General features: G+C 39.4%; 1 protein-coding gene across 3 annotated transcripts in view; it reads right to left on the bottom strand.

The window, feature by feature from the left end:
* Positions 1-1,673: 1,673 nt before the first annotated feature.
* The window catches only part of FBXL17 (F-box and leucine rich repeat protein 17), a 486,275-nt gene continuing 460,033 nt past the window's right edge, over positions 1,674-27,915 (bottom strand). For all 3 annotated transcript variants that reach the window (XM_030565826.1, XM_030565823.1, XM_030565824.1), the window contains one exon: positions 1,674-3,979. In XM_030565826.1, the coding sequence (XP_030421686.1) occupies positions 3,842-3,979 (138 nt within the window). In that variant the 3' untranslated portion in view covers positions 1,674-3,841. The remainder of the gene's footprint in view (positions 3,980-27,915) is intronic.

The following is a 27,915-nucleotide window of genomic DNA, read 5'->3' as shown; positions in this document are numbered from 1 at the left end:
CAGCTAGGTCATCTTTATATATCTTTAATATATCTATGTGTCAATCAACAAAGCATCTATCTCCATATTGAGATTTCAGGAGCAGGCTGTGTTCTCTTTCAGTTCTGCTGCCATGAATGGCAGTTTCATAGACTAGGCAGAGAAAGATTCTATATCGTGGAGGGGATGGAATGCCTGTGGGTGAAGGTTCTGTGAATGTTGAAAGAACATGTTTACTTTTTTTTAGGGAATTCACATTAGCTTTGAACCCAGGAAGTTCATAGAACTTCTTTGAGTGGGAAAGGCAAAAAGGTGCATGCACGCACACACGCACGGTCTCTCTCTTTCTCACACACATTTTTTTTCTTTTCCTTTTTTCTTTTATTTTGGGGGTGATGGTGTTGAGACAAAAAAATGGTTCTACAACCATTGCAAAGAGAGTGATTCAAAGGAGATTACAGAAGAATTAAAACCTGGAATTAGAGTGGTGAGTGATTGAAAATGAAGTCTGGTCCCCTAGGATTCTGTGTGTGCCTAGTGCTCTCTGTTTGAAAACTCTTTATCGACTGTAAATTCTTCAGGGGCAGGGTCTATATTTGTATTATGTACTTTCAGAGTCAATCACAGTAGGGCCCTGATCCTTGATAGAAGTCTAGTTGCTTTCATAATAGAGATAAATAAACTTGATGTATATGTTTGTGGCTGAATAGCTTGGGGCTATGAGTCATTGTTGATAGAGGAGTTAAGGCAGATTAAAGGTCGTGGACTACATAAATTGTGAGCAGTAAATGAGGATTTTGAAAGAGTTCTGAGAGGGAGAGGATAAAGTTCTTAACAATGACAGGTGCCAATAAGTTACTAGACTCTCCTGAAGAGATAAAATAACGGAGGATATAGAATGGGATTGAAGAAACCAAGACAATCCATCTTGGAACTTGTCTGGATTCCACTGCAAGCTGTTTTCCATTTTGAGAACAGGGGAAAGAATAGTGAGAGGGGTAAAGAAGCAGTGACAGCTTTTTTCTACAGGGTGTTTAGAAAAGAATAGGAATAGGAAAACATGAGGTCATGTGTCTTTCTAATCTATCATGTACCTATCATTATAGTATCTAGGTACTTCTGATTTATTGAGGGAGAATTAAAAGGGCTAAATGAGTATAGTCTGGACATGAATATTGGGACATGATAATAGGATAACAGTCTGCAAACATCTGAAAGTTGTAAATACCAAGGATGAAGAGGAATTATTTAAGCAGCCACATGTGGGTATAATGGTTAATGGAATAAAGAAAGATAAAATATAACCTGTATATTTTGATAGTACGATCAAGTAGATGATGGAATAATCTTCCAAGACTGAAAGACTCATCGCTTGGGACACTGAAAACTAGACCGGAAAATGCATTAACAAATGTACAACAGGGGAAAAATCCTGCATTGGTAGGGAATTGACCTAACAGAAGATCAAAAAAAGAGGTGCTATAATAGGCTAAAAGTATATACAAAAACTTAAACAGAGTTGGTAATCTATATAACCAAACAGAAGACACAGTGTTTTGCTTCTCTCTTTTATTGCAACCCATCTCAAGGTCAAAACGTTCACGGAAAAATAGAAACTTACAAATTGTGTGAATTGTCTTGTTGCACTCATAAAAAGACATTAAAGAGAAATGACTAGAGTTCTCCACTATATCTGCAATATTATTCACTGTCTTTATTCTGAAAATATGTTGCCATTTTGAAGTAGATAAAAAGCCCAGCATAATATTTGTTCACATGTTTTTATAACATTCCAAGCAAAACTCTACTTTATATTTTTTCCAGATAAGATGTTTTCAGCTCCATTTTGAAGTGTCCAATAAGAAAACATTTAACAACTGTCACTGGACTTTGAGTTGATGCTTTCTGTAGTTGTCAAGATGTTGTGGGACTGGAATACAGTTTTGGCAGAATTGCACAAACATACTAAAACTGTTCTCCAGGTTATGCTGCATCAATTCATCTGGATTAGCAAAATACTTTGACAATAATGGCAACTCATCAGCTGAAACTTGAGCATCTAATATTTTGGATTAAAAGAGTATAACCTTTAAAAAGCAAATACACAGAGTTATACATCTTAAAAAATCATCCTTTAACCAAATTGCAACATTCTAAAAGTTAATGCAACTTTAAACCAAAGCTGCAATATCTGTATTTTCAATGTCTGCTTATCAACACTTGTCAAGTTTAACTCTTGCAACACACATAGAAAATTAAACTTTTTATGTATTCACTTCTGCTATTTTCTGCATATATTATCTTATAAATCAGTTTTGGATTAAAAAAGAGATACACAATTGCCAACCAAAGTAGTCTTCAGTAGCTGGAGAACAAATATGAAAAGCATAGAGTACAATGCTTAAAATATACGATTTAGAGGATGCCAGAAGAGCATCCAGAGCAATTATTCTCTTCTAGAGTAAGAATCTTGCAAAGTGATGCACGTGGCTGGACCCTTCCGCCCACATGGAGTCCCACTGAGGTCAGCTATGCCCGTGCTCTTGCTTTGCAGGAGTGGGATCCACATTAGCAACTAAACACTACATTGGAGAAAATCAGCATTGTGGCTTTTATTTATTAAACTTTCCTTTTTACTTGAAATTTCAGAATTCAGTAACATGACAGTATTGTGAAAGGAAACAGGTTCATTCAGAAAGTTTAATTAAAAAAAGAAAAGAAAAAACAACACCATTATTTTAAGCTATATAAACATGGCCTTATAACTGATTTCCCACAGCAGGTGTCTTGTATGCAGCATTTGGTTATCTGTGGTAAATTAAAGCGCTGTTAGCTCACTTATTACAAAAATGGCAAGGTGCAAAAATTGAGAAATCTATACAACATCTTCTACATGACTATTTAAGGAAAAATCACTTCTGCAGGTCTACAACATAAAACAAGAAAGATTGTCTACTTGAATAATCATTCAAAAGTTACCATCATTTATTAAGATTTCCATTCAAAAATGAATTTCAAAATAATGATTTTTGTAATTAGCAAAATGTTTAGAAGAAAATCACAATTATTTGTGGATTCTTATATTACTGTGCATCCTAAAACACATGGGTGACGTCAGTCTAGGTAATAATATGGATTAAGATTAGCTCCCAGTTTCAGCAGAGGCCTATACTGATCAGTTACACCGGTACTAGCACTGAGTTATCACTTACAAACCAAAGGAAACACACGACTGAGGCAAAGGGAAGAGAACAAAAGAAAACAGGCTCAATATCTTATATAACTCAAGCCATCCACAGAACTAGTAGGAATCCACTTCAGGAAATCTGCCAAAGGCTTTTACATTGTGTTTATGTGTACAAAAAGGATACAATGCATTTCTTAAGATTTGTTCTCAACATTCGTACGTAGTTATACAGTACATCAAAGTCAGTGTATAGTTAACTCCGTTTTACTGTAACATGTGTAAACTCACAATTATATTGCATCATGAAAGGTTGTGAGCCCTCTTCAATGTCTTTAGGGATTTGCAGATTTTTAGGATGACAATTAACAGTCAGAACAGTTATATGAATCTAACTACAATTAGAGAGTCCAGTTTCTGTTCCAAAATTTCCAGGAGGGGCCACCACCAGACATAAAATGTTCTTTGCTTTAAGAAACATTAATTTTAAAACTTAAAAATAAAATAAAAATCTCTTTTAGAACAATGGACTCTTGAACATATATTTCACAGAAAGCAAAATGAGATTTAAAAACATGAAAAGGTTTAAAATATTCCTGCAACATTGTACAACCAAAATCTGCAGTCCCCATTACACCTGCTGAATGCTTTAGTCGAACTGTGATATCACATAGGTCGTTATGAAGCAGAAGACATACTGGGTGTCCAGCCCATTTGATAAGCCCGTTCCAAGGTCCTCTTGCAATCTTGCAGTACAGTACTGAAGGTTATGTGTGGGTATTGCTGCACGAGCTGTTCCACCGTTGCTTCACTCACCTACAACCAAAGAAAAGATTCTATAAATCACACTAAGTAAATACAACATGCAACCTGATATGGACAACAAAACATATCAGTTTTTGGATTTCTGAATATGAAGCAGCATGACTCATCCTGCAAGCCTTCTTTATGCTGGAAGGACTTGCAGAATTGGACCCCTGTCTTATAATGTGGGTTATTTGAATATAATTAAGTGTGGCTATTTTTTATGACAAAAATGAGAAAAATCACGGCTCCACCATGACAAAAAATGCTAGTCATAAGTTAATACCATTGTTTGTGGTGGAAAATGATAAGGAAAGTCAAACACACCCTTTATTTTAAAATAAGCATTGTTTTTAAACCATTTGACAATATTTACCAAACAGATTAAACCCCTTTAAGATTCCATGTGCCACTACCCTGGACACTCGGGAAAGCCAAAACTGCAAACATTCAAAGACTAGAATATCTTGTTCAGGACTGCACTGGCCAGAGTGACAAACATCTTCATTAGAAGTCTTTTCACAGACAAGTATCCATTCAAACTCTACCAACTAGACAGAAGTTTAAGTGTAAGATTTTCCTGGTGATAGAAAAATGAGAAATTGGTTGTAAGAATACTGAAGATAAGTGAAATAAAAACAACTTTGGGCATGATTCTGATACCCTTACTTACAAAAAGTGATAACTCCGCGATTAGCACCTTTGAAATGGTACTAATCAATGTTAATAAGAGTATGGAAATCTGTTAATGAAGAACATAAAAACATATGATTACATAAGGAGAAAACAATAAGAACAAATTTTATTGGACGTGAACATCATACAGTAATATGGGTCAGCACTTCCAAAGGTTAAAGAGTTCTCAAAAATATTTAAAAGCCCACACAGCTCTACATATACCTTTGGCGGCAACTTTTGTTTTTAGCCTTTAAGTGTAAAGCTAACACAGAACTTGGTAAGACACGCTGAAATGGTAGGAATCAATAATTAAAACATATAAGACTGGCAGGTCAGGAATGTCCCCGCTAGACCTCAACCATCACACCACCTTTATTCTTGATTAGACAAGGCAATCAGACAGGCCTAATTAAACCTAACACCTTTACAATTGCAATGCTGTGAGGGGATTAATTTGTCAATTATTTTTAAGCTGATTGCAGTTCATATCACAGAAGTAGACAGCTTCCTTCATCCTTTAGATAAATAAAAGATTAACCTAAGAATCACAACTTTTAGGTAGCTTTCTTTGAAATCTTTATTGAACACTTCGGCATTTTTAAATGCATCAATATTTCATTTAAATACTGAGCAGCCTACACTGAGAGGATGTACTGGTAATACAATCCTCCACTTTTCTTTTCTAGTGTACAAGATTGACGACAAAAAATGAAAAATAATGTTTGCTATCGTCAATGAGATCCTTCTTGGAATATTTAAAGCATAATGACTACAACATCTAATAAAGTACCCCCACCTCAAAAAAACCAAGAACTATAGCAGGAATTGCAGAGATTGAACAGTGATTGCACTCTCTGTCAGGGATAAATGAAGAGTTTAATCTCCAGTTCTTCTGCTTTGATAACAGAAGCACTCAATCTTCATTGGAAGCTTCATCTATCTGAGGCTGACTTGGATAGAAAACTGGTTTAACTTCTCCTCCAGGTAAACAGAGAAAATGCAAGCTCTGTACTCTTTTGGTAAACAACTATGTTAAAGTAACACCTGTGGGTGCTGAAAAATAAGAAGCATTTTTTAATAAATCCAAAGGAAATTAGAGGTAGCATAAGACCTCCAGAATATTTGACACTCACTGATGAACACAAACTTTTAAACTAACAGCAACATTCAGCAGAAATGCTTCTTGGAAATACTCTCCATAACTCCATAACCATTTTGTCCTATTCAGAACAGTCAAAAAAACGTTTTCTTTCAGCCAATACCTTTCAGGCTTTCTGAAGAGAGCCAAGATAGAGTACAGAATCCATCACGTTATAATGTCTCACCTCCCTCTCTGGAAAACTAAACCTGAATCACTAGATTAAAACCTCAAATTACATGACTTTTACATTATAGTTAATGTAGCCAAAATGAAGAAGCTCAGAAAGGAAAGTCAGTTATTTTCACCTTCCTCGCTGGGAACCCAGGTAGCAGTGTTTACACTCATCCATTAAACTTTCTTTAAACAGTAATGTGTGGATGTTATTGTGCTCACTCTCAAACAAGTTGGGGTTTCTTACTAGATGTCATGGTTAGGGTTTAGTGGGGCAATGTGTATAATAGTGCAAACAGATTTTCATGCTATAGGGAACAGACAAATTCAAACTAGACACAAGGCACACATTTTTAACAGTGGGAATGTGTAACCACAAAGTGGTGGATTATTCATCTGTTCAGGTCTTCCTATTGAGATTGCATGCTTTTCTGGAAGTCATGCTTTGTTAAACACAAATTACTGGGCTCAATACAGAAGTAACTGGGTGAAATATAATGGTTTATTATACACAGGTCAGAGTAGATGATCTAATTACCCCTTCTAACCTTAAAAATTTATAAGAAACACTTAATACTTGTCATTAATGCTATATGTGTCTTTATAGGTAATTATACTTGCTGGCTTTTATGTGCCACAATATAGGAATATCTTATAAGTGGGGGAAAAAAACACACACGTTTGTTAGCAATTGTGGTTACCATATGGGCAGACTGTGGTCCAGCAAGTATTGAGAGGAAACCCAAATAGGACCACTTGGGAGCGAGTGAAATTGAAGGTTATACAAATCTACCGTCTGCAGGAACAGACAGTTCTTGAAGGTAAGACAGTAAAGCCAGGGGGCAAGCTCAAACATAAAAGGTTATTGCACGTAGTTGGCCTACAAGATAAACCTGAGCACGTAGGGGCCTGGTAAAAACACCATGGAAGAAGAGCAAGTAGTACATCACCTGTCTCTCAATCAAAGTCTGAATGTGGACAAAAACTTACAGACAACTACTTTCCAGGGCAGTCACAAGGATTTCTAGACACTTGTTTTAAGGCCATTTGAAAACCTTAATTTTATTATTCAAACTCAAAGTATAAACCTTAGTTGCTATCAGTAAGTCTGCAGTTAGGGTTTCTCTTATGTTCATATTTGGAACCTTTAAAAGTCTGGAAAGAAACCACTTTGAGCTTGAAAACTGGCAAGCTTACTCTCATGCCAGAGGAGAATTTTTTCCCAAGGTTTCATAATACATGATGAAATTGTTTGACTTAGTTAAATATTTAGTTGTTAAACCCTTTTCAAATTCATTTTAATAAAAGTAATCATAAACATGACAAAATTATATTAGACAAGATAAATCAATCCACTTTACATCACAGTAAAAAAAATGATTAAAAAACTTTCAGCTGTTATAAAAACCTATGCAAGTTCTAGGATGAGAAAAAAATGTATTTGAAAAATAAGGCCACAGACTATTCCCTCTGAAACCAAATGGAAATCTTGCTATTTACCACCAGAAAAACTCAGACCAGATCAGATTCTAAATCATTAGCAGTTATAAAGGTTCAGTATCCTACTCAAGGGAATATATAGTACATTCCACAAAAGGAGGTAATAGCTTTAAATCAAACAGATGTCAATCATTTGGTCCTTGTCATCCGGTCCTCTAATGTTAAATTCAGATACCACAAAGCATTTTCATCATTAAAATCATAAAAAATTAAGCTTCTGTGTCTTTGATAAGATGTAATTTGCCTGGCAAAAAACCAGAAACCTCCAAAAATAAATCTAGCACTTAAAGAAAGCCTGTATGACGTTGGACACCAAGGGAAAAACATGAATGTTTACATCTTCATGTTAAATGTTATATTTTTTCTCCAACCAACTTTCATTAATCTCCACCTATTGAAATGTCAAAAGAAAGGCTATTAGCTGAAGATAAATCAATTACATTATAAAAATACATTATCATTTATTTGTATTTCAATACAATGTGATAGGTGCTATCTGCACATAAGGAAAATAGTCCTTGCCCCTAAAAGCAAGATCAGTGAATTGATGCCATTAACAGCTGAACTTGAGGGTTAAAAAGCAACACCGAATTTAAGAAATGAACAGTAAATTCAGGCAGGCCCTCCCCACTCAGATGTCAAGGAAAATCCAAAAGCCCCCGACATTCAGGGACAGCTCTATGTTTTTTGCCGCCCCAAGCACGGCAGTCAGGCGGCCTTCGGCTGGTCACGTGGATTCGGCAGCGTTTCTGCAGGTGATCTGCCAGTCCCGCACCTTCAGCGTACCCATTGCCGAATTGCTGCCGAAGCCGCGGGACCAGCGGACCTCCCGCAGGCATGCTGCTGAAGGCTGCCTGACTCCTGCCCTCACAGCGACCGGCAGGCCGCCCTCCACGGCTTGCCGCCCCAGGCACGTGCTTGCTGCACTGGTGCTTGTGTTACCCGGGTTTCTTTCAACCCAAAGCTCTTGGTAACTTTTACTCTATGCGAGGAGGTGTCAGGAAATAAATCAGGGGGGAGATGGTCATCTGACCGATAGATTGCTGGCACAAACGGGACAACACAAGAGTGCTTTCACTTAAAGCTAAAATTTACTAGTCTCAAACACTTACACACGTCTGCAACAAGATTAGTAAAACACCTCCAACCCTTGATAATTACCAAAGCTGAGTGTGGCTTTCGATTGACACAGCAGCAGCCCGTTTGCCACTGGGGAACACAAGATGCATCCAGAGAGAGAGACCAGTCCTGAGGAGTCCCCAAATGAGTCCCACTATCTCAAGCTTTTTCCCCTTATTTATACATTAGTAATAGAATGACATGTCCCTTAACGAAACCTTGTTAAGTAAGCATTTCAATGATCAAGCAGGAAGTTCCTTCTGATTAATTATTAACCAGGTGTGGGTTTTTCCAGAGCCTGCAGCCCTGAGACCCCAAGAGACATTCCTGGGGCACATCCTGCTCTTCTAAAATGTATCAGCAACTTCAATACAATTCTTATCAGGAAGAATGCGGGGTCAAGCTGCCCTTTCTGTCACAGCCAAACCCCACTCCCCTCCTGCCTTGATCAAGCTGCGATTGCTGAATGGCCAATTTACAGCTTGCTGACTAGGGCGTCTTTAACAATAAGCCATAGTGGTTTCAAGCACTTTACTGGTTTGCCAAAGTCTCCCTGTACACCTGGAGCTGCCCCTGCCGACATTGTTAGATTTTTCAGTAATTCTCAAAAGTCTCAGTTTTTCAAAAAAATGCTTCAGGCAGTGTTCTATATTGGACTCCAGAGAGAGTTTTACTACTATATTCTTTAACATCTATATCAGGGAATTGTTTCTAGGTTTTTTTCCTCATTGCTTCTATTATGCCCTCAAGATAAAGTTAGTCAAATACATCATATTTTGATCCAAGAGAATCAATTTCTGATTTAAGCCCCGCCCCCCATTAGCCTCAAAAATCTTCTTCAATGAAATTAAGGGCTGCAGCTGATAAACAATCAGCTGAATCTAAAAGTTTTTCAGTGAAGTGGATAGCAACATTTGCCAAGAGCAGACAGTGACAGAGGTAATGACAGACCATCTATACCTTTCTGGTGTCAAAGCTGTAATTGCTGAAATCTCTGTATCTACAGAAGTACTAGGTTTCAGTATAATTTAGGCGTCATTATAAAATTAAACTAAGTCTCCAGGGACGATAACCTGCCTTTGCTCTGGACCCTTTATGCTGAGAAAAAGGGCAAAAGTGGTGTAAAGGGTCCTAAAAACTCCAGTTCAAGAATGCAAGAGGATTCCTCTAGTGGAGTGTTTCCCAAACTTGGGACGCTGCATGTGTATGGAAAGCCCCTGGCGGGCCATAAGGAGTATGTCAGGGGCAGGGCTACAGCACACAACCCTGAGGAGATTCTGGTCCATGCTGTGGTCCATAAGGGAAGCCTTGGATGACTACTGAAACTGAGACAGGTCCAAGAGCTCTCTAAGGGTATGTCTTCACTACCGGCTGGATGGGTGGGCAGCGATCGATCCAGCAAGGATCAATGTATTGCATCTAGTCTAGATGCGATAAATCTATCCCCGAGTGCTCTCCTATCGACTCCTGTACTCCAGCTCGGCGAGAGGTGCAGGCAGAGTCAACGGGGGAGCAGCAGCAGTTGATTCACTGTGGTGAAGACACTGCAGTAAGTAGATTTAAGTACATTGACTTCAGCTACGTTATTCACGTAGCTGAAGTTGTGTAACTTAGATCGATCACCCCCCAGTGTAGACCAGGCCTAAGTTACACCAGGGACCTCACCAACCACCAGAGTAGCCCAGGAATGAGAGGGTGCAAAGGTGGCTTAAAGTCACAGCTCCACGCTTGGTCTACACTACCAATTTATATTGGTTTAACTACGTTGCTCAGGGGTGTGAAAAATCCAACCCCTGGTGTAGACAGATGTCTTCTCCCTTTCGGGGGCTTATCTACACTTCCAGTGCTGCAGCAGCGGACCTTCACCAGTGGAGCAGTCACTGTAGCACTCAGTGAAGATGCTACCTACGCTGATGGGCGCACTTCCCAAGAGTGGTAGCTATGTTGATGGGAGAAGCTCTCCGGTCAACATAGCGCTGTCTACACTGGGAGTTGAGTCCGCATAACTGTGTCGCACATGGGAGTGGACTTTCCACCCCCTCAGCAACATAATTTTACCTGTATAAGTTTGTAGTGTAGGTCAGGGCTGAGAGGTGTAGCACAGAATCTCACCTCAGAAGTTTAAAAAGTGTAGTACTGTGCCAGGGCCGGCTCCAGGCCCCAGCGTGCCAAGTGCATGCTTGGGGCGGCATGCCGCGGGGGACGCTCTGCCGGTTGCTGGGAGGGCAGCAGGTGGCTCCGGTGGACCTCCCGCAGGCACGTCTCCCTTTCCTGCCCCTCTCCTTTTCTCCCCCCAAGGTATCTCACATAATACCCTTCTCTTAGACTGGAACTAAACCCAAATCAGGAATAGAGTTATATAAGAAATAATTGCTGATTATCAATAAGAATAAATTCTTACCATATTTGTAATCCATATCAGCATTCATTCAACAAAATTTATTATAAATCATCATCATTAAAAAAACAAGGATACAGCTTAATAAAAATAGTATTTAAGTCGCACAAATCACTGTGAGAGAGAACACTTCTGTTAACTCAAATCTTAAAAAACTCCTCAAATGATAAGATACTTACAATACCATTTTAGTCCAGAGATATAAAACTGGAGTTTCTTAGGGGAACATGTTTATGCTCATTAACTACCACGATTGTCATAGGGAGATGAGGTGTTGGAGCAGCAACTCATGCAAGCAAGGTTCAAGCAAGCTTCTGTGTGAGGCTATGTAGCTCTTGCATAGGAACACAGGCAGCTGACTATGGGGAATGCTGATGTTAGGAGCTCTTCCCTTCCAGGTTTCACCTCCCTAGGCAGCAGAGCACTGGCTTCAGTGTCAGGGCACCAGCAGATTAAACATATTGTCAGTTGCCTAACTCTACTGAATACCTATTATTCAAAAGTAATATTTACTTGTCTAAATTTTATAAAGCTCTTAGTTTTATTTAATACCTACTGCTCAGGAGCATAAGAAGTATTTCTTCTATAACTATCCAGTGGATCAATTTTTAAATATTTCTTTTTTGCAAGTAATGTTAGAGATATTTTAACAGGTAAGCATAGCATCAAATGATGAAAGATCATGAATTGAGCAAAGATGAGTACAACGGCCAGGGTTAAAAGGGCACAATTGCCCTATTTCTGCACAGCTACATAATAGTCATATCATGAAAAAAGAAAATGGGCTCATTTTAGAGATCACTACTCCATGCATTGCAAATGGATTGGGTCCAAAAGGCTCCTATTTAAAGTTTTGGTCACTCCAGCATTGTTGTTTTTTTATTGGACAGTCAGGTATACGGAAACGGTACATGCAGCTTTCTCTCTGCATGCTCGATGGTATAATATGGAAGCCCATTTTTCCATGTTGTGAGTGTAGAGGGAAGTTTGTCTTTATATCATGGGGTGAAATATGCCATGAGTCCACAGTACGGAAAGAACTTCAGTTATTGAGTCATGAACTAGCTTTTGTTAGACATACTTCACAAACCCACAACCTCTCCCATGTTTTAAAGATGGAATCCAAAATTTAGAGGGAATAGAGTTATAGAGTAGTCAAGTTTATTCACTCTTTTTCTCCTTTCTCCAGCTTTAGTTTACTGTTTCCTCAATTCAATGTTTTTTAAAAGTATACTTAATAACAAATGTTTGATTTCCCCCCCCCAGCTAATAGTTGAATGAATAACAATCTCAAGTGGCTCAATTATAACTGTTGCCTATAGCCACAACAAAATGAAAGATTTCTGGAATCATTTTGTGTGAAGTGCTATGCATTTGATCAGTTAAGGCAGATATGTTCCACAGAGTTTAAAAGACTGCCCTAATGCCCAGAAGCAGAATCTTTGCTTAGGACTTCTTTAATAATAAAATAACAGCACTAACTATATTAATACAACATTCTACAGTCTGAATAAATTCCCTTATGGTTTAGACAAAGAACGCATTTTGGCTTAACTGATGTAGTTCTTTTACAAAATCATTATGTTTGTGGATTGATGATTAATGCAATTGACAAGTCCTGTCTCCTCCAAAATATTGATGTAACATGATTATCATGACATTCAAACCACTTAATTTTGTACTGCAAAGATTATAGCAATTTATTTCCCAGTTATGTGTGGGATAGGAAAAGGAGAAGGGGTAGAAACTATGTATAAATATAAACATGTCTGATATTTTTGTGCTCTAACATGAAACAAACAAAATACACAAATTCCATAATTAGTTCAAGCACATTTTGAGGTTTCAGAAAAGAACTGACATCATGAAACGCCTATTGAGAAGTTGTGGCAAATCTACTTTTGGAGTATGTGTCCCCTTCTTCTGTTTCTTTCAGCTCACACAGAGATGCACATCCCTGCAGGGACAAAGGCTTTGTTGAGAAGTTGCTCATGCATTTGAATGCTATTGCCTCAAACAATCACTGTGGTCTCTTGGAGAGGACAAAGGTTATTGCAAATTAACAAAATAATCAATTTCAGGTTCTGTAGCGTACATAGTTCTTGAAAACCCCACATTCCAAAGCTGGCTGTGCTAACCATTATCTCCGACATCTCCAGCAATATCAAGTATTATATTCCCATAAATTCCAAAGATGTTTCATTCTCAAGTCTCCAGGATTATTAAGAGCCTTTTACTTTTGTTATTTTGTAAGAGAAGCCTTAGTGTTTTTGGTTGTTTGTTTTGGTATGTTTCAAACAAAGTAACTAATTGCTTCTAGATACAGACTGTGCAGCACTTGAGAGTAAAAATCTCAAAAATATTATAAATATTTCAATTATAAATATTTTAAATTATTCACAAATATTTCAAATGAATAAAACCCCCAAACTCCATAGGCTGTTTTGTCCTTATTCAGAAAAATATTTCTTAAGTGATGACTACCCAGTGAAACGATGGTATTTATTTATAAACGATGGACTTTCTTTCAACTTCTTGAAATCTTCATATTAATAAGATAGTGATGGCTGTTTTGCTTTGTGGAAAACTATGGATTATCAAAACTATCCCCTCTGTTCCATGAGGATATTACTGTAATGTTTAATAAGCTGGGAGACATTTTAAAGTAAGTGGAAAAATCATTTAAAAAATGTCACAGTTAACAGACATCATTGAAAAGTTACTCGGACAATATTTCTAGAAAATATTCCCTCACTTTTTGTGTTCCACACATAATATTGGTTAGTTCACATTGCCTTTTCCCTCAACAGTGGCCTGATCCTGAAAACACTTACCAATGGGCTTTAGACCTGATCACATTGACATGAATGATCTTTCTGATGACTACAATTAGAACTGGATCAGGCCCTTGGTTCTTACTAACATGAATAGGCCTACTGACTTGTGTATGCTTGTGTAAGTGTTTGAAGGATGGAGTCCTTAATGTATCCCATTGTTGAACTTTGCTGTCTACATCTTTCACACATTTTGGAAATGAAATAGTTAAACTAAAGATACGTCAACACACAGTTAACTTAAATTCTCTTCCTGCATGTTAGCAGGCACTTTCAGTCATGCACTTAATGTGTAAGCTATTCCAGTTAGCTAAAAAAAGAATCATTTATTGTTCTGTCTTTTAAAAAGCTCATATTGAAAATCAAAGGGCAAAGTGAATACTTTAAAAGACAGTGGGGTCTTTATCAGGGGAGGGAGGATTGCTGTAATTTCATTCTAATAGGGTTCACTGGTCTTATGCATCTGATATCTCTATTATTCATATTACCTCACCCACCTTGTCTCTCTCATAATTTATAAACAGATATATCAATGGAAGCTCTTCCATTTCACGTTACTTCAAAAATACAAAGAATTTTCTTAAATATGCAGCAATGTCATTTGAACAAATTACAGTGATTTAGGGGGAGAATAAGTGCTACAGACTTTTTAAAAAATGGGAGAAAAATAGATTTTGCAGTTCTGAAGATCAAACCATAATTTCATTCTAAAAATGATTTTATTTAAAGTGGAAGTAATTTGTCAGGGATTTTGATCTATTTCAAGTTAGCTTCTATTAGCTTTTTAAAATGGTAAGGCCAATGGCGGTGCTAATTATATTAAATCAAGCCATGGCCCTATATTCTTGTAGTAGCATTGTTGACTAATAATGGTTTGGCCCGGATAAACATCCAGCACCTGTGATCCTATCTCCCTTCCACTCAGTTCATTTTCAAGCAATCTGTGTAAGTAGCAACAGACCATGCCAAAAGGTTGAAAATGTTGCACAGACCAGGCTTATTAATGTATACAAAAGCAGGACATTCTTTATGCACTGAGGCATCAACTTTGTTCATAAGTTGGTGTTTCTTTACAAATGACATTCTTCATGAAAAAAACATAGGTAGTGCCTCATCACACTAAGGATTTGCAGTTCAAATGTGACTTAACACCTAACCATATTTAAAAAACACTCTTAACAGACTTTTTTAATTTTAGGGCTCAGTTTGATCTTTTTTTCTCTTGTAATTTCATAAAAGGGTTTGTCTTTTATCAGTTGTATTGATTGGCACTGTATATGTCCTAAAATCTCAATTAAGTATTGATGGAAAATATATTTTGCAGATGATCTAAGAAAGCCTCTGAGATAAGTTATACGGTCTCAGAAAAATTTCTGTTGAAAAGTAACTTAAAATTCTTAAAAACAAAAAGCTTGGGAAAAGCCAAGACTATGGTGAATTTAATGAAAGAAACTGGTGCACTCGTTCACAGCCAACTCTGTCAATTTAACTTCACTTCAGTGTCAGACTGGAGGTGCTGAGTTTTGTCACTATAGCTGGGGGCTGGGTTATTCAATGCCATTTTCTGTATATTTTCAAGAAATGTTTGCTGCATTTTAACACTAGCATTTCTGACAGCCATTTCAAAAAACACCATAATATTGCACAAAGAATCCAGAGTTGTGAGAATCTGTGTTAAGAAACTCACAGCCTCTAACTGAAGATTATTATGACAGATAGTCCAACTAACCAAACTGTCAGTCAGGAAAATTAATGAAGTTTTCATTCAATATTTCCTAGGCACCGTGCAAGAGGGTTTTTTTAGGAAAGATAAGGGTTCAAATTGCCATAATGTAAAGCCTGATTGCAATGTTATAAAGGACACTGGAGAAATTAAATAAAATCATTAAAACACGAGTTCCAGCAATAAATGGGTTAATTTAATGCTACCCAGTTTGTCAAATTTCCCTCAATTTGAATCACGTTGGATTTTTTTTTAATGAACTGGAATAACTACTTTGTAGGGAACTTCCTGTGTCAGTCCTGTGTACACTTTAGGGGTACAAATTTAAAGAATCATGTTTACAAAAAGTAAACTAGAAAGCTGAAGACTTGGGTCTTTATATTCACCCTGACATACTGCTTGAAATAGTAAATAAAGATCTCCAAACTAAAGGTTAAAATGTCCAGCTCAAATCCTGAACAGTGAGTGTTGGTGTCTGAAAACCGTTATCTGCTATAATTTCTCAGAAAATATATTTGGGATCATGTGACTGAAATGACAAAAAAGCATAAAGCTCTTGGGGTAGCATTAAAAACAACTAAACATTAAGGACCTAAAATTGAGAAACCCTCAAAATGCATTCACAAGAAAATTTCTAATGAAGTTTCCTTGTAATAAATCACAAACGAAACTGGATTTTGAATGAAAAACCCATGTTTAAAGAAGAAAAGAAATGCTGACATTAAAGAATGATCATATTTCTCTCCTCCCACACACCTTTCTAATAGATTAAGGGTAGCACAAAATAACAGGCACTAACTTATAATATTAAAATATAAAATGAAGAATTGTTAGTAGTAAGATTAAGAGTTTTGATACCTATATTTTTAATTATGTTTATTTTTGTATAGTGAATGAATAGATGAGGTAACACTTAGACCAAGTCCTTGCTGGCATAATTATGGTTTTCCCAATTCTTTTACATAGAATTGCTAATCTGCTTAATATGCTGTTGCTGAAAGAACAAAAGTAACCTGTTGAAAGATGTAAGTAAAAGATACACAAACATAAATAAAAAAAGCGTTTTTCTGGGAAGACCCAGGACAAGGTGACCCAAAAACAATATGTTGTATGCAGTGTTCTTGCAGGGAACTCCACAGACCTCATTCGGGTGGATGGATAGCTCAGTGGTTTGAGCATTGGCCTGCTAAACCCAGGGTTGTGAGTTCACATTTAGGGATCTGGGGCAAAAATCAGTACTTGGTCCTGCTAGTGAAGGCAGGGGGCTGGACTCGATGACCTTTCAAGGTCCCTTCCAGTTCTAGGAGATAGGTATATCTCCAATTATTAATGACCTGAAGGGAATGGAATTCCCCACTAGATACCATAGGTATGCCAGGGGACCGCAGTGCAGCCCATCCATGAGCACTATTTCTGCCTCTGGGCTGGAACTGTGACCATAGCTCAATTCTGCCTCCTATGTGGGGCGTTTGAATAATTGGAAGCTCATAAATGTTGCCCCTAAAATCTACCTGTTGGCCTCCCTGCTCCCTCTCTGCTTGTCTATCTGGGGCTGGCACAGAGCTCTTCTTAATGGCATGCAGGAGGTGTAGATCCCTCTGCCCTCTCATGGCCACTCTGCGCACAGAAGGGCTATGGGGAGCTGAAGTTGGCTTTGTGTGGACTCCTACACCTGGGAGGAGTCATCACTTCTGTCTTTAGCTTATTAGTGTCTGAACTCTTATCCTGTTAAACAATGAAAAGAGATACGGAGAATGATTTAGGAGCCTAAATTACATTTTCCGTAGCTACTTAGACACTTAGATAATTAAAGGTATTTAGGTGACCAACTTCTGTGGGACTTAGTTGTCTAAATATCTTTAAAAATATGGCTATTAGGAGCTTCTCTCTCATTGAAAGTCAATGGGATTTAGGTGTCTAACTGCACAGGTCACTTTTGAAAATGGGATTTTGGTACTTAAGTCATCTAGATGCTTTCAAAAATCTTTACCCATTGGCAGTAAAAGCTAAGTTTATCAGTAATGCCCCACTCCCCTTCCTCACCGCTACAACTAAAAACCTGAAGAAATTCCTGTTTCCAATATCTACTAATATATCTAGAGTTATATGGATCAGACCTTTAAGGGGAACTGTAGTTCCCTTAATGTAATTATTTTTCTAGAAAAATGTATGTCTGCTGAATATTTTTACATTACATTGAACATTTTTTTTGTCCAAGCAAAAACCAAGAGCTGTACAGCAAAACTACTACTGCTAATTTTAAAAGGATTTAAGCATTATTTTAGTGGCCTTGGGCCTTATTCTTTTATTGATTTGACTAAATAATGAACTCTGGTGTTAGAAGATTGGGTTTAAAATGCTACAACACAAAAACCTCAACCTAAGTAACCTTCCTCATTACAAGGATATAACGTTAAGATTGACATTTCTCATGAGCATTGTGAAAATGACATTTATTTTAAAGCAGTGAATATTTTGCTCCTGAGCTGTGCATGTTATGAGGCGGGGGCAGAGGGGGGAGGAGGAGGAGGAGAAGGTCATGGCATTGGCAGTTTGATGAGAAATGAATTCATTTGATTATTTTCATGGTGTGGATCAATAACACTCTGGCTGAGACCCATTGCCCAAAGGCAGTTAGATAATCAATGGAATCAAACACAGCATGCCTTTACCCAGCCGTCTTCTCTGATCTTTTCTGGGAGGACGCGTGATGCCTGTGTAATTCTAATTTATGTCAATTGCAAATCAAAGAAATTCCAAGAAGATTTAGTCATAGGGTATTTTAGTGATAACCATTTAAAATCTATATATATATGTTCCTTATTCAACTTTGTGTTTAAGTGCTTCTCTCTTGAATGAATGGAAATTCCTAGAAAAGCATAAAACACAGAAGCTACCTAGTACTGATTTTGATTTGGGGGTGGAAGGCTAGACAGAAGGGGCAAATCTTCTCACCTCCCCCAGACTGCAAGCTCTTACAATGTAAAGACAGAGATTCCAATCAGACAGACATGCAAATAAATCTTTCGCCACACTCCAAGAATTTCTTTAATGATGCCCCGGATACCCGGATGTTGGCATTTTCAACCTAGATGAGCAGTCATTGGAAAAAATTAGTTCTGCACAAAGCTGGAAAAAAAAATGAAAGAAATGATTTTGTTCTGTAACGTCTCTATTCAATTGCTGTGGGAAAGGGGTTGTCATCTTATACCTGTCAATTTCACATTGCCTTTCAACACATGAAATTCAGAGATATTGCTTCTAATATTCCTTCTTAGTTCACTCCTTCTGAGGCTGCTACGTTTTTTCCCACAAAGGCTCCACAAGAAAATAAAATGGTTCCCCAGTGGTACTCCTAGCACCACAATGTTCACTATACAGAATTCATATCTCAGAAAGCTTTGGTGACCCAATATTTTTTTTTAATTAATCCTGAACACTTTTTCCATCTGTCCTGCACCTTTCTCAGAGATTTTTATTCTTGCAGTTCAGTTGCCTTCCCAAATGTTGCACAATCTTTTTGAAAGAAACTAGGAAAACATAAGCCACCAATTACAGGAATACAGGCTATGCAGTACATGTGGTTTAACTGATGTTTGATGTAGTAAAACTTGTTTTCAGCATCAAGGCAATTGATTGTCTATAGCAGCTGAAGACCAGATAAACCTATTGCTCTTATTAGATCCCTGTTGATTGTACAAGCAGTTTTAACTAATCCACAAAATAAATATATGTAAAACTGATCAGGTGGTTCAGGGTCAGCTCTAATTCCCAAGGTCAAGTAACCCTTTGAACAATTTCTAAGTACATAATCTTAGCCCAATTCATCAAAGGCAACTCACACACTGTTTTCTTCTATGGGCTCTAACAAAACACTAAAGTTTAGGAGATTAAGTAGAGTCAGCTTCAAAAACCAGAGCAATTCCTCTAACATGCTTATCCTCCCCTCAATCTGGAAAACTACAAAAGATGAGGCTGTGTGATGCTATTTAAAACTTTACAGTTGAGCTGGAATTTTTTATTCATTGCTGGTTGAAATACTTTCCCCTACTGCTCTCCGCATCACAATGAATTCATAGCATAGTTGTCATGCACAGATTGTTTTATGATAAAAAATTTGTTCTTAAACTTGTACCCAACTAGGGCTGTGCTTGTTTCACAATGGGGTTCACATGCTGAACTTTGGTTCACAGGAGACTGAAAGAGAAACAATCCCTGCATGTTCACTAGGAGATTTGAGATCAGAGGTCTCAAACCTCCAAGGACTCACAATCATCTCATCCCTGGTCTCAAGGACTCTGGGACCTTCTCCTCTTAATTGAGACTTCTTTGAGAATGGAATGAAAAGGACTATGTGAGGGGAAAGAAAGGAGGATGGTTGTTGGAGGGAGGTTCACTATTTTAACAGATGTGCAAACAACCTCTGCCCCATGTTTACCAAATTTTTGTGAGTGTGAAATGAGCAGAGATGAGTGAATTCTTATAAAAAAAATTTTTTTTGTGCTGAAAAATATATTTTTCAGGTTCCAAAAATATTCACCAAATTCAGGTTGAATTTGACAAATAGTTTTGGTTGGGAATTTTTTTTTGAAGAGTTGAAACAATTAGTTTCTTTTTTAAATTGATTTGAAACAGTGATTCAATTTCAAATTTGGCCTATTAAAAACAACAGAAATAAAACATGAAAAGCACGTGAAATGGCTGAATCAAAACAAAAACTTCAGAGAAATTAGTTTGAGTCAATTCAAAGTGTTTAGGCTGATTTGAAACACAACTTTTGGGTTTCTGATTCAATTAAAAAATTAGGAAAATGCTGTTTTTAGTTAAAATCGAACCAGATACGTTCCCCCCAGATCATAGAATCATAGAATATCAGGGTTGGAAGGGGCCTTAGGAGGTCATCTTGTTCAACCCCCTGCTCATAGCAGGACCAATCCCTAACGAAGGGTATGTCTACACTATGAGATTATTCTGATTTTACATAAACCGGTTTTGTAAAACAGATTGTATAAAGTCGAGTGCATGTGGCCACACTAAGCACATTAATTCGGTGGTATGTGTCCATGTCGAGGCTAGCGTCGATTTCTGGAGCGTTGCACTGTAGGTAGCTATCCCGTAGCTATCCCATAGTTCCCGCAGTCTCCCCCGCCCATTGGAACTCTGGGTTGAGATTCCAATGCATGATAGTGCAAAAACAGTGTCGCGGGTGATTCTGGGTAAATGTCGTCACTCAATACTTCCTCCGTGAAAGCAACGGCAGACAATCATTTCGCGCCCTTCTTCCCCTGGATTGCCCTGGCAGACACCATAGCATGGCAACCATGGAGCCTGTTTTGCCTTTTGTCACTGTCACTGTATGTGTACTGGATGCTGCTGACAGAGGCGGTACTGCAGTGCTACACAGCAGCATTCATTTGCCTTTGCCAGGAGGCAGAGATGGTTACCATCCCTATTGCACTGTCTGCCATTGTAAATTGGTGATGAGATGATGATTATCAGTCATTTTGCACTGTTTGCAATTGGAAATTTGCGATGACGGTTATCAATCATTTTGTACTGTCTGCTGCTGTCATGGGTGCTCCTGGCTGGCCTCGTTGAGATAAGCCAGGGGCGCATGAACAAAAATGGGAATGACTCTCCGGATCATTCCCTTCTTTATGTTTTGTCTAAAAATAGAGTCAGTCCTGCCTAGAATATGGGGCAAGTGTACTTGAGAGCCAGACAGCACAGCCGCTCCGGGTCAGAGCCCCAGAGATCTCACAGAAATGATGAGCTGCATGCCATCCTAGAGGGTGCCCCTGCAACAACCCCACCCGTTGCTTCCCTCCTCCCCCAACCCTCCTGGGCTACCATTGCAATGTCCCCCTATTTGTGTGATGAAGTAATAAAGAATGCAGGAATAAGAAACACTGACTTTTTAGTGAGATAAAATGAGGGGGAGGCAGCCTCCAGCTGCTATGATAGTCCAGGCAGGACATTAAAGGGGGGGGGGGGCGCAGCCTCCCGTTGCTATGATAGTCCAGGGAGTACAGAATCTTTTCTTTAGACACGAAAGGGGGGGGGGGCTGATGGAGCTCAGGCTCCAGCTTCTATGATGAGGACGGTTACCAAGCATTTTGTACCGTCTGCCAGGAATGACAGGGAGTCATTCCCATTTTTACCCACACGCCCCCGGCCGACCTCACCGAGGCCAGCCAGGAGCACTCACAGGATGATGACGGTTTTCCACCATTTTGTAACGTCTGCCATCAGGAAAGGAAGGGGAGGGGATGCTGCTGTTCAGCGCCCCAGCACCACGTCTACCAGCAGCATGCAGTAGACATACGGTGACACTGAAAAATGGCAAGAAACGATTTTTTCCCCTTTTCTTTCACAGGGGAGGAGGGGAAATTGACGAGATATACCCTGAACTACCTAGGACAATGTTTTTGACCTTACAGGCATTGGGAGCTCAGCCAAGAATGCAAATGCTTTTCGGAGACTGCGGGGTCTGTGGGATAGCTGGAGTCCTCAGTCCTCCCTCCCTCCCTCCATGAGCGTCCATTTGATTCTTTGGCTTTCCGTTACGCTTGTCACGCAGCACTGTGCTGAGTCCCTGCTGTGGCCTCTGTTTATCATAGCCTGGAGATTTTTTCAAATGCTTTGTCATTTCATCTTCTGTAACGGAGCTCTGGTAGAACAGATTTGTCTCCCCATACAGCGATCAGATCCAGTATCTCCATTACGTTCCACGCTGGAGCTCTTTTTGGATTTGGGACTGCATGGCCACCTGTGCTGATCAGAGCTCCATGCTGGGCAAACAGGAAATGAAATTCAAAAGTTCGCGGGGATTTTCCTGTCTACCTGGCCACTGCATCTGAGTTCAGATTGCTTTCCAGAGCGGTCACAATGGTGCACTGTGGGATACCGCCCGGAGGCCAATACCGTCGATTTGCGGTCACACTAACCCTAATCCAACATAGCAATACCGATTTCAGTGCTACTCCTCTCGTTGGGGAGGAGTACAGAAACAGGTTTAAAGAACCCTTTATATCGATATAAAGGGCCTTGTTTTGTGGACGGGTGCAGGGTTAAATCGGTTTAACGCTGCTAAATTTGGTTTAAACGCGTAGTGTAGACCAGGCCTAATTCATCCCAGTCAGGGCTTTGTCAAGCCTGACCTTAAAAACGTCTAAGGAAGGAGATTCCACCACCTCCGTAGGTAACCCATTCTTGTGCTTCACCACCCTCCTAATGAAAAAGTTTTTCCTAATATCCAGCCTAAGCTGCCCCCACTGCAACTTGAGACCATTACTCCTTGTTCTGTCATCTGGTACCACTGAGAACAGTCTAGATCCATCCTCTTTGGAACTCCCTTTCACGTAGTTGAAAGCAGCTATCATTCTTCTCTTCTGCAGACTAAATAATCCCAGTTCCCTCAGCCTCTCCTCATAAATCATGCGTGCCAGCCCTCTAATAATTTTTGTTGCCCTCCCCTGGACTCTTTTCCAATTTTTCCACACTCTTCTTGTAGTGTGGGGCCCAAAACTGGATACAGAATTCCAGATGAGGCCTCACCAATGCCGAATAGAGGGGAATGATCACATCCCTCGATCTGCTGGCAATGCTCCTACTAATATAGCCCAAGACACCGTTAGCCTTCTTGGCAACAAGGGCACACTGTTGACTAATATCCAGCTTCTCATTCACTGTAACCCCTAGGTCCTTTTCTGCAGAACTGTTGCCTAGCCACTTGGTCCGTAGTCTGCAGCAGTGCATGGGATTCTTCCGTCCTAAGTGCAGAGGACTTTGCACTTGTCCTTGTTGAACCTCATCAGATTTCTTTTGGCCCAATTCTCTAATTTGTCTAGGTTCCTCTGTATCCTAGCCCTACTCTCCACTGTATCTACCACTCCTCCCAGTGTAGTGTCATCTGCAAACTAGCTGAGGGTGCAATCCATGCCATCCTCCAGATCATTAATGAATATCTTGAACAAAACTGGCCCCAAGACCGATCCTTGGTGCACTCCGCTTGATACCAGCTGCCAACTAGACATGGAGCCATTGATCACTACCTGTTGAGCCCGATGATCTAGCCAGCTTTCTATCCATCTTATAGTCCATCCATCCAATCCATATTACTTTAACTTGCTGGCAAGAATACTGCAGGAGATCGTATCAAAAGCTTTGCTAAAGTCGAGGAATAACACATCCACTGCGTTCCCCTCATCCACAGAGCCTGTTATCTCATCCTAAAAGGCAATTAGGTTAGTCAGGCATGACTTGCCCTTGGTCAATCCATACTGACTGGTCCTGATCATTTTCCTCTCCTCTTAGTGTTTCAGAATTGATTCCTTGAGGACCTTCTCCATGATTTTTCCAGGGACTGAGGTGAGGCTGACTGGCTTGTAGTACCCCGGATTCTCCTTCTTCCCTTTTTTAAAGATGAGCACTACCATTAGCCTTTTCCCAGTCATCTGGGACTTCCCCCAATTGCCATGAGTTTTCAAAGATAATGGTCAATGGCTCTGCAATCACATCCGCCAATTCCTTTAGCATCCTTTGGATGCAGTGCATCCAGACCCATGGACTTGTGCTCGCCCAGCTTTTCTAAATAGTCCTGAACCACTTCTTTCTCCACAGAGGGCTGGTCACCTCCTCCCCATACTGTGCTGCCCAGTGCACTAGTCTGGGTGCTGACCTTGTTCATGAAGACAGAGGCAAAAAAAGCATTGAGTACATTAGCTTTTTCCACATCCTCTGTCACTAGGTTGCCTCCCTCATTCAGTAAGGGGCCCACACTTCCTTGACCTTCTTTTTGTTGCTAACATATCTGAAGAAACCCTTCTTGTTACTTATAACATCCTTTGCTAGCTGCAACTCCAAGTGTGATTTGGCCTTCCTGATTTCACTCTTGCATGGCTGAGCAATATTTTTATACTCCTCCCCGGTGTGGTGTGCTTTCCTTGGAGACAAGCTTAAATGTGTTTCTGACCACAGTGTGATTAAAGTGAGACCAGGTCTGATTTTGAGTACTTCTATAGAATTGTACAGCTCACACAGCTCTGCATCCAATCAATGTATGTTTTAATTACGCTTTCCATCTCTTCTTTTTATAGAATGGAGAGTGAAAAGGAGGAAAAAGGAGGAAGGAAGAGGAAGAGACTTTTTTTTTTTTTTGGATAAATAGGTTTCATTGTTCTTATTTCTGACTGAACCCAAGAGGTTGTAAATGAAGCTAAAAAGGAAAAAATCTCAGATTAAGAAAGTTTGCATTTTGATACAGTTTAAACATTCAGTATATCTTTATTCAAACATTAATACTCGAAAATACATTTAGATAAATACATTATTTCTATAAAGCAATATATATTTCAACTGGGACTAAAGATAATTATGATATGAATGCTCTGGCTTTTTTTGTTTACCCTCTCTCTCTCTGATTAGTGTGCCTATTTTCTAGCCTGTCCCACTAAACTCTGACATTTTGAGTCAGGACTTCCTGATGTGAAAATTCATTAGCTCTAGCGTAGGATAATCCCAAATCCCTACTTTCCTCAAAGCCTCCCAATGCACATGCCATAAAGTTAACCTGCCTAAACCAAATTCAGGTGGAATGTTCATATCTTAGATTTACCAAATTTCAAATAATTGTAAAATTATAGTTAAACATTCGATTTACAAAATTCATCTTTACAATTATTTTTAATGGAAAAAGAAGTAAGTGCTGACAATTTTAAAATACTCTATGTGACTAAGTTTTTTATTCCAAAAGGTCATGAATTCAAATTCTCATAACCTTATCTCTGCATTCACATTAAATAATTTCCTTTGAAAGTAACACTACAGCATTTTTACTATTCTTCTACTTCTCTTTTTTAAGACAGACTATTATATTAATAAATATGACACATCAATCATATATCAAATCAGAAAAGGATAGTTTGTACACAAAACTTGTGTTAGCGCCTCAGGGTAAGTAGCCTAAGGATGCATGTCAGAAATCTAGGTCAGCAAAAATCTATCATGCTCTCTTTTTCTCTGCGGCTAATTCCTGTCTTAAACCTGCAAATATAACATGCTACAAGAATTATCACCATAACAATGAAAGGCAAAAAAGATTACCCATCTTTCCATAGCTGTTGTTTAGATGTGTGGTACATGTCCATTCCATTGTAGGTGTGTGAGGGCCTTGTGCACAGATGTTAGAGAACTTTTCCCCTCAGTTGTACCCATCGGGGCGGCTTGAGTGCCCTCCACCACTACACATCAATGCATGCTGGTACAAGAGGATGGAGCTGACCACATCCTACCTCAGTTCCTTCTTACCAGATAACATGTAGCTCTCTGATGTTTATGAGTCAGATCCTGCAAGAACCAGGTTTGTAGAGTTCTGATGTGTGCCCCCAACCTAGGGATGAGGCAGCTGTGACCAAAATGAGCTCTGGCTGTGGAGAAACAAAGGGAACACCGACACAAACATCCAAAGGGCCTGTCTACCAGTCCAGAGAGGGCAAAATTACCCCTGGAACATGAATCACTCTGTCTAGACGATAACGACAGGAGATATACACTGATGCTAGACATACTTGAAGCCTTGAGGCATAGTCTCGCATGTCACAACACATGGGGACATGTGCCCATGTTCCCCAGAAGTCTGAGGCAAGTGTGCACTGCAGTAATTAAATGTGCTTTTAGCACCAGGCCTTGGAGTGTTTGGAACCTTGCTTGGGACAGAAATGCTCTGGTTTGCATAGCCTCCAGGAGTGCTCCAATAAACTCTTTGCACAGGTTTTACAACTGGATTTGTTTTGACTGAGTAACAGACCCAGGGCACTGAAGGTGCATTCAGTGATGGTCCTGCTGGACAGCACTTGACAGTGTCACCAGCTCCTCACCAAGCAGTCATTCAGATAGGGGAACACATGGATTCCCTATCTTCGCAGATACACTGCTACTGGCACCATGCACTTTGTGAAAAATGTGAAGGGATGCTGACAGGCCGAATGAAAGTATTGTGACCTGGTAATATAGTTCAATTTGCTATGAACCTGAGGAACTTGTGGTGCTCTGGCCAGATCTCTATATAAAAATAAGTGTCCTTGAAAGTTGAGAGCATCACCCCAGTCGCCCTGTTCCAGGGAAGGAATTATGAAAGTCAGGATAACCAGGCAGAACTTAATTTCTTCAGGTACTTGTTTAACTCTATTAGATTTAAAATAGGTCCAAGACTGCTTTTTGCTTTGGGAATGAGGAAATTGTTGGAATAAAAATTCTTTGCTCTGAAGAATAAAGTAACTTCTTCTATTGCTCACACTAATGCAGAGATTGAACCTCCTGCTGAAGAATGGTTTTGTGAGAGTGGTACCTGAAGAGAGATGGGAAGGTGAGTTAGAAGGGGGAATAGAAAAAAATTGAAGGGAATACTCCAAATCCACAGTGCTTAAGACTCAGCAATCTGATGTGATGTTAGTCCAAGCACAGAAGAAGTGGGATAGATGACTGACGAAGGTATGGGTAGGACACATTCAATTTATTGGTGTGCTGCCCTTGATAAGCCTGTCAAAATACATGTTTAGACAGGGCTGTTTGTCGAGAGGACCCTGCAGTCACAGATGATACCTTTTTCCTTGGCAGGTCTTGGGACAGAGGTATAAAGCTCTGATATCTGTGAGCCTGTTGGGGCTGAAATTGATTCCTCTTCATTGCTGATATGTAAATTCCAAAGGACTTTAGTGTTACTTTGAAATCTTGTAGGCTATGCAGCCTGTTGTCCATCTTTTCTGAAAGGAGGGACAGATCCTCAAATGTAAATCCTAGATGGTCTGCTGTACTTCAGGAAGGAGACCAGAAATTTGCAAACACAAACACCTCCTCACAGAGATAACAGATGTCATGGAACAAGCTGCTGAGTCCACTGCATTCAAACTGTCCTGAAGAGCTGTCCTTGCCACCAGCTTACCCTCTTCTATCATGAGAATGAACTCCTGCCTGGAGTCCTCTGGTAGCCTGTCTTTAAACTTCATTACATTTTCCCACAAGGTGAGTTGTAGTGACTTGGGGGAGCTTGCTGTTTAGCAATTCTTAGCCATAGACCTCCTGTTGAATAGAGTTTACAACCGAACTGGTTCAGCCTCTTTGATTCCTTACTCACTGGCACCAATGCTTGGCAACAACGCCTGCCTCTCCCACTCATTAGTTGCTGCCATCACCAAAGGGTCTGCGGCTGGGTGAGAGTAGAGGTGTTTGAAGCCTTCAGAAGGGACACAGTATCTCCTCTCTGCCCATTTTGCCATAGGCAGGTGGGAATACGGGGTCTGTCAAAGCATTTTAACTGGTTCCAGAATTGCTTTGTTAATCAGAAGCACCGCTCTGGAGGATCCTGCAAAAGCTAAAATATCCATT

Source organism: Gopherus evgoodei, chromosome 6, assembly GCF_007399415.2.
Source record: "Gopherus evgoodei ecotype Sinaloan lineage chromosome 6, rGopEvg1_v1.p, whole genome shotgun sequence".
Taxonomy (NCBI): Eukaryota; Metazoa; Chordata; order Testudines; family Testudinidae; genus Gopherus; species Gopherus evgoodei.
This window is presented reverse-complemented; position numbering and strand designations above follow the sequence as displayed.